The sequence below is a fragment of the Sycon ciliatum genome, chromosome 1 (genome assembly GCF_964019385.1).
Source record: "Sycon ciliatum chromosome 1, ocSycCili1.1, whole genome shotgun sequence".
Lineage (NCBI taxonomy): Eukaryota > Metazoa > Porifera > Calcarea > Leucosolenida > Sycettidae > Sycon > Sycon ciliatum.
The window spans coordinates 51,379,240-51,389,662 of record NC_088643.1 but is presented as its reverse complement, the minus strand read 5'-3'; the positions used below and the strand labels follow the sequence as shown (position 1 = coordinate 51,389,662).

The following is a 10,423-nucleotide window of genomic DNA, read 5'->3' as shown; positions in this document are numbered from 1 at the left end:
TCTAGCACTGAGGACATGTCCCCCATCATCCTTTTTCGGTTTTCTTGAAATAAACAATTTTGAATTTTTCCACTCGATCATGCTGAAATACGTCCACACTCATACCTACGCAGGATAGCTCGCCCCTCCGCGACGTCTAGTCAGCAATTTCTACTCCAACACCACTCCCAATGCTGCAGAACAAAGTGTATTGTTGACTCTGACAAGGAAAAGCAGCGGTGATCACTTGTAAGTCACTCAAACGACAAGCTTCTTTCTCCTTGCTCCACCAACATTTTTTCTGAGCAACAAAAAAAGTGACTGAATTTTTGCGTGTAGTTTTTGAATTTTACGGCAAGAGGCCGATGAAATCACGTGCCTCGTTTTGCTTTTGCTTTTTGTACGTGCACTCACAGCATGCAGAAGGCATTGATTTGAATTATTTTACCAGCACCCGGCAGATCCTACTGCTTGTACTCGTAGAACCTGCTGGATTGTCCCTTCTTGCTTCCTCTACTTTCTCTCGCTATGACATAGTTGACTTGTGGACGTTGTGGTTTAAACTAACTTGTACAGCTTCGATTCGGTAACGGCGAGAATGGACGGAGCTAGAGCTAGAGGCATGGGTGGGTTGCCCCTGTAAAATATTTTTTTTGTCTGACGTTTCGCTGAGAAAGTGGGCCTGACGTCTGGCTGATCAGCTGAGGTCAGTTTCTGGAGAATGGGCAAGCGGTATCACTGTGATTTTTGCAATAAGTCCTTCCAGGATTCTCGTGCTGGAAGACTGAGACATTTTCGGGGAACCCAACATCAACGTTTGCGCCAGCAGCACTATGATAGTTTCAAGGGTGAGAGAAAAATGTCGAACTTTAATATCTGTCCTTTCTTGCAGCTTTACAAATTATTAATTAACCCAAGTAATCACATCCATGGACTTACAACTAATTACTTGCAAAAGAGTCTTTTTTTGTCCCCGGTTCACGGGGGACACCCCATACAGAGGGCCTTAGCTCGGTCTGCGTTCCAAGTGCATGCCAGCCGGAACACTCTTTATGCCTTTTTTATTTTATTTTTATTTTACTATTAATTTTATTTAATAAAGGGGAACTTTATATAATAAACTCTTTGTTGCCGTGGGACTTAGCTTGTGCACATTTTCGCTGCGCTCACCTTCCCCTCTTTGGTCCTACGTAACCATGAACTTCCAAGTTGGAAGGCTGTTGGTTTGTGCACTGGAGTTGTGTTGGAGCTAGGTCTCGGGTCGCTGAATGTCTCAGTAGCCTGTCAGTTTTGTGCCCTATTATAGCACTTTCTGACTGTTTATCATCTTGTTACAGTCGTGGATAGTTGCTGCATAACTCGTTCTCATGTGTTTCTTCTCTTTTTTACATTAAAGGGGAAGTGAAGCCTAAAATCAAATTTGCGTCAGTTGTAGTCTTTGGGGTGCTGAGTCGAATGGTCTTGGTCCGAGGAAGCTGAGATGCTCCGTTCCTCCTTTATTCCCCATCGAACTCACGCACTTCCACCGAAACTGGGTGACTGCGCCCTACTAGATGGGGATTTGTGTGCTAAATGTCACTAAAAGCGCCATATTGGCCCATATCTTGTAGTCTTTCGGACGCTGAGTCGACTGGTTTTGGTCCGAGAAAGCTGCGATGCAGCGTTTGGCCTGTATGCCCAATCGAACATAGTTGAATAAGTGGTCACGTGCTCATGCGTGCACAAGTCACCTGGTCACCGTGCCTGCAGAGTACAACTTACAGCCTGTTTGGGTGCTTTCCTGTCACTCGAGTAACTCGAGTTAAACCTTGGTGTGAAAGTTGTAGCCTGCAGGCACGGTGACCAAGTGACTTGTGCACGCATGAGCACGTGACCGCTTATTCAACTATGTTGGATTGGGAATACGGGCCGAACGCTCCATCACAGCTTTCTCGGACCAAAACCAGGAGACTCAGCGTTAAAAAAAAAAGACTAACATATGGGCCAATCGCGGTCATCCGTGCTTTTATAAAAACGAAATGGCGCTTTTAGTGACATTTTGCATACAAATCCCCATCCAGTAGGGCGCAGTCACCCAGTTTCGGTGGAATTGCACGAGTTCGATTAGGAATAAGAGTAATGGAGTGTCTCAGCTTCCTCGGTCCAAGACCATTCAACTCAGCACCCCGAAGACTACAACTGGTGAAAATTTGATTTTAGGCTTCCCCTTTAAGTTCATTAAAGCCCTACTGGAAAACATGTGGAGAACAAAAAGAAACGAGGAAAAGGACAAAACATAGGGGATGTAGGGACGACGTGCTGATGTGCTGGGAGCAACTCAACCGGCCAGAGGTCTCGGCGTCAACGTTGCAACTAGGCATCGAAAGGGGGGGGGGGGGGGGGGTTGCCCAAGAACGACTACAAAACAAACAGAAGCTAGAAAATACCACAAAATAATGAATTCAAATAACCTACGTGGAGATAATAATTTTAATATAGCTATGAATAGGATGAAGGCCGCAGACATCACGCAACTACCTGTCCCCGGGGAAAATTGCGGAAAAAAATCGCAAAAAACGCGGCATAATATGGCATAATTTGCGGTGAATTTGCGGTAAATATGCGGTAAATATGCGGTGAATAATATTGATGTGCGGCAATTTTCAGTGAGTATGCAGTGAAATCAATCAGTTACAAGTCTCTGGTGTAAGCACTCGTCATATTTTGAGTAAAAAGCCGCTGACCGAACAGTGCACTGTGTGTACGTGTAGTGCAACAAAAAAGTTCAAAAAACGCGGGAAAATCGCGGAAAACGCGGTCTTTTAAAAAACCGCAAAAAATGCGGAAAAAAACGCGGCCGCGGAATTGCAATTTTCCCCGGGGACAGAACTACGTTACTTGTTTGACATGTATTACTGTGTATTTTATAACAAAAATATTATTGAAAACCCAGAATCGATTTTCTCGTTCCTATCATCAGTGGGAAAAAACGGAACTAAGGATACAACCAAAGAAACTGAAGTTAAGTACTGTAAATAGAAAGGTGTTAGAAATAACATCAAGATACAAGTGCAATAGGGCTTGAAAGTGCTACGTCACAGCATAGCAACAATTTCAAAAATTCAAAAACTGGATCCACTTGGATCCAGTTTTTGTATGGATCCAAGCATATTTCAAGCGGTCTTACCCACAGCATGGTGATGTAGCCAGTGAAACTGACTGATTTGGCTAGTGGGGGCGGGGTTACAACTGGTGGCGAAATAAAAGTCACACCTGCATGCGACATGAGTGGGTTGCTATGCACCCACATACTTAGGCAATAGCAAAGTCACACCTTAGTGGATCCAAAAATAGAAATCTGCTGTCAACTTACTACTCCCTGGCCATTTTGACGTCATCACTTTCAAGCCCTATAAAACCACTAGAGGAAACGCAAAAAAGGGTAACAAGATTACATAACCAAAGGCGAGAAGGCACTGAACGAAGTGTCAACCTACGAATACAACTTCAGTGCAACAATGTGCTCTTTTTGCTTACACAAAACAGGCTTATGAATACGTATACAAACTGCCTCTAGGACTTTCAACTGTTGGACATAACGCGCACGACACAGTACAGAAAAATGAGAGTCATCATACACACCAAGACAGTCAGGACGAGATAACAAGTGTAGATACACAGCTGACTTCTTACGATCAACACATTCATCCGCCTCATCTCGCTCCTTCCCACCCGACTCCTCCTCGTCCATCTCATCGTCCTCTTCCTCTTTCCGCTCGTCATCCTCACGATCATCATCACCACCATCATCTGCCTCGTCCTCTGTGTCCTCACCAACCGTTTCGTCATCCAATTCCTCTTCCATCCTCTGATCATCCGTCTCATCCTCCGTTTCATTCCAGACCACTTGTCTCCCATTTGCTAGCTGCTCGTCCCGTGAGCGGAGTTGTTCCTCCAGATCCGCTTCACTCACTGACTCATGATACTGCTCGACCCTCCTCCTGTTGGTACTGTCCACAACGCGCGGTCCTTGGCCGTTTCTGGCATAGATCTCTGTGGAGTAGTTTGCTGTTGCCCTCCGAGGTCTCTGGATTAATGTGGGCGGCGTGGCAATTCGTGTGAGAGTTGGTGATGCCAGCGCAATTGTAGGTGGGTCCACCCCAGCCCCCGCCACAAGAAGAGCCGATGGCGGTTCTGGTGGTGGCAAGGGCGACGGTGGTGCTGCTGGAGTTGGCAACTTGGGCAGCCTAGCTCTCCCACACGGCACCGCATTCTGTGTTGGCTCAGTCTGTACCACTGGCACAGGGGGTGGGTTCTTGCGCGGTCGGCCACGCTTCGGCCGCTTGGATTTAGCTGCATCCGGTAGAATATGCAGCGGTACATGCTGTTTGATACGTGCGGTCAGGTGTTGAAGGGTCCTACCAATTTTTCTGTACTGTGTCGTGCGCGTTATGTCCAACAGTTGAAAGTCCTAGAGGCAGTTTGTATACGTATTCATAAGCCTGTTTTGTGTAAGCAAAAAGAGCACATTGTTGCACTGAAGTTGTATTCGTAGGTTGACACTTCGTTCAGTGCCTTCTCACCTTTGGTTATGTAATCTTGTTACCCTTTTTCGCGTTTCCTCTAGTGGTTTTATTGCACTTGTATCTTGATGTTATTTCTAACACCTTTCTATTTACAGTACTTAACTTCAGTTTCTTTGGTTGTATCCTTAGTTCCGTTTTTTCCCACTGATGATAGGAACGAGAAAATCGATTCTGGGTTTTCAATAATATTTTTGTTATAAAATACACAGTAATACATGTCAAACAAGTAACGTAGTTGCGTGATGTCTGCGGCCTTCATCCTATTCATAGCTATATTAAAATAATGAATTGGTACAAAATAATGACACCCAAAGGTGCTAAATATGAAATTAAGAAAAAAGGGAAATCATAAACCACATACTGGTAGCGCTAAAACTGCACCAAATAATAATTTAAATAATAACTAAACCGGGTGAAAAACCAAGAAATCATAACAAAATGAAAGGTAAATGAAACTCATAATCATTGAACGTGTTAACCACAAACAATGTACATTTGAACGTCCTCAGTGTACGATACCGAAGCACAATTGCAGAGAGCCGCCAGCACAGGCGAACCAAAGAACATGACCGGTGCCACAATCTATGGAACAGCCTACCAGCAGGGCTGCAACCCAGACAGCTCCAGTCCTTCAAGGAAAAGTGCAACAAGTGTCTGCTGCACCTGAACTGGCAAACTGCCACCGACGCCCTATGAAATGGTAAGACCAGCGCCTCACTAGTGTCTTCCCTCCCTCCTCACCACATGTTATCGCTCATTCTGCTTCTCTCCTCGCTACATGCTATCGCTCATTCTGCTTCTCTCCTCGCTACATGTTCATCTCTCATTCTGCTTCTCTCACGACCATCTACCCATTGTCCTCATTCCTCACTGTTATTCGTTCCTCCTCCCCTCCACATGGTTTTACTGCATTATGGCGCGCTTTGTCTGCGTGGACTCCGGGACCTTTATTAAGGTGGGCAGAGCAGCCTGGCCCCGCCACCACTTCTCGCGCATATTCGGGAATATAGTGGACTTTCGTATAAAAAATTAATTAATTAAAAACGCACCAGCACCGCCGGAAGCAGTTTTTGATTGGTCCGGCCATTCCATATGCCTTTCACACTTTTTGTATGATATGGAGGGTATACATGGGTATACATGATATGGTGGGTGATGGGTATACATGATATGGAGGGTAATGGGTATACATGATAATTATGGTGGGTAATGGGTATACATGATATGGAGGGTAATGGGTATACATGATATGGAGGGTAATGGGTATACATGATATGGTGGGTAATGGGTATACATGATATGGTGGGTAATGGGTATACATGATGTGGTGGGTAATGGGTATACATGATATGGAGGGTAATGGGTATACATGACCTCCTCAGCAGTAAACATGCCTTGGTAGCCAACAAGTTGGTCCGGCGATGACCTGACCAACCGGAGCGGTTCTGGCCGGTCTGCACACCCTAGTAAAACACTCAAGATTCGAGTTGCCAAGTTCCCGTCATGGCACGAACTGGTCGCCATACTCCCTCACAAGATCAGCAATGCGCAATGAGTTGGGAGTTGAAACAGCCTTCGTGTGCCAGCATGCACGTACATGCATGCCTGCGTGAGCATACTGGAATGCATCAATGCAGCAACAGTAAAACCTGTCCTAACCAGATGCCCTTGCCGCCTTGGTGCAGGGGAAACTGTCCTGATATGACAGGATTCCGCTTGATCCATGGATGCACGCTACAGCACCTTGGTGCATGGGTTTTTGGTCCGGTCAATGCAGGAGTCCGCTTGGTACAGGGTCCGGCAAGCAGAGGGGTTACTGTATCTGAATGCAAGAGTCCATAAGCAAGAGTATGCAGCTGTGCTCATATGGGCCAGCCGTAGGGAAAATGTAGTTCTTGATTTTCCACAGTGCGCGCGGATGAAGCTGCGCGACGTCATGAAGGCAGCGCAGCGCACAGCTGGCCCATGGGAAAGAGAACACAGTTGCGTACTCTTGGTTATAGACACTTGATATTAGAATGCTCCATGATGGTATATTGTTGCCTGATGTGCCTTGCCTTGAACAGATCCGGCAGAGCTTGCTGCCAGTAGCAGGGAGCAGCCGATGTGCATTCAGTTTGCACGGAACGGTATGTGCAGTAAGAGTTGTCTTGTACTGCTCCTTATGCTGCTGCTGCATTGTGTTTGTGCTCTATTTGACACTAAGGGGAAGGTAGCGTGCATGCCTTTTCTACATTGTTGTAGTCATCACAGTCATCACAGTCATCACACCATTGTACACATACGCACGCGCACACGCACAGAGATACGTAATAAAGCGCGGTGGACCCTGGCTAGCGCCAGACGCTACTAAAGTAGCGTATTTTGCATAGCTTCGGGAATAAAGCGCTGTGAACCCTGGCTAGTGCCAGGCGCTACTAATCGTGACATGACACTGGAAAACAACGAAGCTTTCGAAAAGTTTACTAGAAAATACCGTTTTAACTTGTGAAGTTGTAACCCTTCTTTCGTGATCGAATATGCTAGGTTCAGTCAGTAATCTGAAACATACCGTAGTGTCTTGTATTTAAGCCTATCTCATATAGAAGCCTGGTTTGACTAGAAGCCAGATGTGAATAGAAGCCTATCCCTTACATCGGCTTCCACAAGAATAAGCGCGGCTTTAATACGCGACATTACCGGTATTCGGGCTACGAGAAAGAAAAGACGTTTTTGATTGAACCTGATCAGAAGTTTCCCCAGCGGCAAGATCAAGGTTGCTGGTATCAGGATTCCACCTGCGTGTCTATTGTGTGCTTTCTGACATTTTATCACTAGCTGCGTTGTTGACAATGGGGATGCAATACTCAGAAACTTTGTACAGATTTGAGTATTTTTGTATCTATGTAGTATGCTTCATTGAAACAAACCAATGTTTTTAGCTTTTGATTATCTCTTTCGTTATGGTTGTGCCTGGCTGGCTAATGCCTCCTTCACATTACATGTATTTGGCTTCTTTTCAACTTTAGGTGATATCAATTTATACAATCATGTACAATTGCTGTGTCTGTCTTTGCAGGCCATTGTCCGTACGGCACTGCATGCAAATACTCGCACCGGAGTGCAGAGTCTGTAACATTGGGTAGGTACTTGTTGCTGGGTGCTTGGGGATAAGCGTGCTGAGTTACCGGCGCAGTCCAATCAGAGATTACTAATGTGATGGCTGGGTGCTCTGGACCAGGAAGCTGTCAGAACCCCCCTAGGCTGTGGGAGATTTTTCTTCATGCAACCCACCGTACAGCTGTGGTCATCGGAATCTGACTGAGTGACCGGAGCCAGCGCTCCTAAGTCCAAGCGTGCACAGGTACCATATTTTCCGGAGTGTGAGCTGGACTTAGAAACTCTCTAAAATTGAAAATACGTAATTTGGGCCCAGGGGTGGGGAGGGTGGGGGGGGGGGGGGGGGGTTAGACCCCGGTACGACTAACACCCTGGAAAATACGTTAACCCATGCGTGAGGGGGTCATCACAAAAAGGTTTTGTTGTTCCTGAAGCAGCACTGTTCGTGTGGGAGATAGGGGAGGATCAGAGTGCGAAGTGAATGTTGTTAGTTCCGGGGACAGCGTAGCACTCTTGCGACGGCCCCTGAGCCGATCTCCCAAGGGTCCAAGCAAAATCTGTCTTCTTGATGAGTTGGTGTCCGTGTCCAGCGCCTTGCCTGCACACCGCCTTTTTTGAATGCCGTAAGTCACTTCAGGGTGGTGTGTTTCGAATGCCGTGAGTCGCTTCAAGGTGGTGTGTTTCGAATGCCGTGAGTCGCTTCAGGGTGGTGTGTTTGGAATGCCGTGAGTCACTTCAGGGTGGTTTGTTTTGAATGCCGTGAGTCACTTCAGGGTGGTGTGTTTGGAATGCCGTGGGTCACTTCAGGGTGGTGTGTTTCGAATGTCGTGGGTCACTTCAGGGTGGTGTGTTGGGAATGCCGTGAGTCACTTCAGGGTGGGGTGTTTGGAGAGCCGTGAGTCATTTCAGGGTGGGGTGCTTTGAATGCCGTGGGTCACTTTCAGGGTGGTGTGCTTGTCACTTCAGGATGGTGTGCTTCGGAGACACGTCACCCCGGTCCATGACAAAGGTCAAGCGGAACGACCATTGTGCTTGGCGGGGGCAGCACAGGGGAGTCGGGAGATGGGCTTACATTGGTGTTGATGGGTGTATGTACTATCATAAAGTACCGTTGATCCGCCCCCCTCTCTAATTGCCGCCCCCTGTTGATTTTCTGCCGGTGAAGCGACTTTGGCGTATGCAACGCAATACAATGTTGAACCGACGCATGCACTACTGTACACAATACGTGCCAGTGCAGGATGAAGATGTGCACAATCCAGCTCATCGAGTCTGAACTTCCACGTTGTTGTACATCGTACTGCAGTAACTGCACTTGACAGCCTTGATGTAATTCCCGCCCCTGTCGCAAACCCAGCTGGGAAGCGACTTGGCGTGGGGGGGGGGGGGGGGGGATCAACGGTACTTTACGGTACATGTGGGTATGTTACCAACCAAGCCCAGCAGTTTGTTCCTGCCGGTCACTATGACTTCAGGGACCATGAGCGTGAGCTGGTGTGTTTGTCACAAGAGCTTGTACAGGTAGCAGCGGGAATGTTTCTGCCGCAAGTCATATTTTCTATTTGGGTTTTCCTTGTGCCAACAGCACTGCCTTCTTACTGTTGCCAGTCATCAGTTGAAGCCGTTAATCTGGCTAAGGATGCACAAGCGGATTGCGATCGGTGGCTTGAAAGCTGGAAGCAGCGGCAGCGAGATCGACGCTCTGAAAGGAAATCCAGAGTTGCTAAGTCGTCCCCATCGCAACAGCCACCCTTGTCAGCACCGTCACCACCACCACCAACAGCTCCACCGGCTCAGCAACACCTATCCATTCTTCACTCTTTCTGTCAATCAGCCAATCAAGCGCTGCCAATTTCGTTACTCCCAGGCGTGTCACAGCAGCAGCTTGCTCAGCACTTATCACCCACTCATGGCTGGGGATAAACTTGTGGTGACTTGCGTACGTACGTGCCTTTTTATATTATCTTGTTGTACATAAATCATTTTTATATTATCTTGTTGTACATAAATCATTTTATATTATCTTGTTGTACATAAATCATTTTCGATAAATATGGCCACTACAGTAGTTAAATATCAATCTACTTTGACCTCCGGTTGTTCTCAGCTTTCTCTCTTCTCTGTAGATACGAGCAGGCTGTTCACGTGCACGCTGCTTGCTGTAAATAGTGATACACTGTACATATATCTCTATGCTGTACGTAACAGTGATTATGACGCAGTGCTGCGCAACCCAGTGCTTACCGGTTATTTTACCACTATGCCTACCTGTGCACAGCTCTTGTTAGGTGAGTTTCTCTGCCCAGGACTGTACTCCTGCTTTGCTCAATAAATTATTGTTTCCACTGTACATGTGCTAAATATGTTGTAGTGCTTCGCTCTCCGGTACGCCCACACCATGTACATAACCCTCCTGCGTGCTCCCCAACGCATTCACGCTGCACAACTTGTCACTACTTTCACTTTAGCTCATACATGTACATGTACAGTCAACTTTGCGTATAACCACACTCGGCGGCCGGGCATCAGAAAAGTGTCCTTATTCGCGATGTGTCGTTATACCCGAAGTCTCATTATAATTATATTATGCATACAGGTAGCATGGACTTGCTCTGGGCATGGAAATTCTGTCGTTATTCGCGAATTGTCGTTATATCCGCAGTCGTTATTAGCAAAGTTGACTGTACACCCTTCAAAGCGGTGAACCCCTTGATAGGCGACACGCCTCTGGGTCATCCTAATACAGATATTTATTATCCATGGAGCAGGGCCAATTCCTG

At 46.7% G+C, this 10,423-nt stretch overlaps 1 protein-coding gene across 1 annotated transcript; it reads left to right on the top strand.

Annotated features, from left to right (window-relative positions):
- The first annotated feature begins 408 nt into the window (after window positions 1–408).
- On the top strand, window positions 409–10,239 carry LOC135830953 (zinc finger matrin-type protein 5-like). Its single transcript, XM_065343184.1, has 4 exons — window positions 409–827; window positions 6,611–6,673; window positions 7,603–7,665; window positions 9,229–10,239. The coding sequence occupies exons 1-4, from the start codon at window positions 701–703 to the stop codon at window positions 9,564–9,566; spliced, it is 591 nt and encodes a 196-aa protein (XP_065199256.1). The 5' UTR covers window positions 409–700; the 3' UTR covers window positions 9,567–10,239.
- Window positions 10,240–10,423: the final 184 nt, after the last annotated feature.

Excerpts from the sequence above, each read along its gene's own strand:
- LOC135830953 (XM_065343184.1), top strand. The coding sequence starts at position 701 with ATGGGCAAGCGGTATCACTGTGATTTTTGCAATAAGTCCTTCCAGGAT. Across the intron at positions 6,674-7,602 it reads CATTCAGTTTGCACGGAACG|GCCATTGTCCGTACGGCACT; the intron begins GTATGTGCAGTA and ends CTGTCTTTGCAG. Across the intron at positions 7,666-9,228 it reads TGCAGAGTCTGTAACATTGG|CACTGCCTTCTTACTGTTGC; the intron begins GTAGGTACTTGT and ends TTGTGCCAACAG.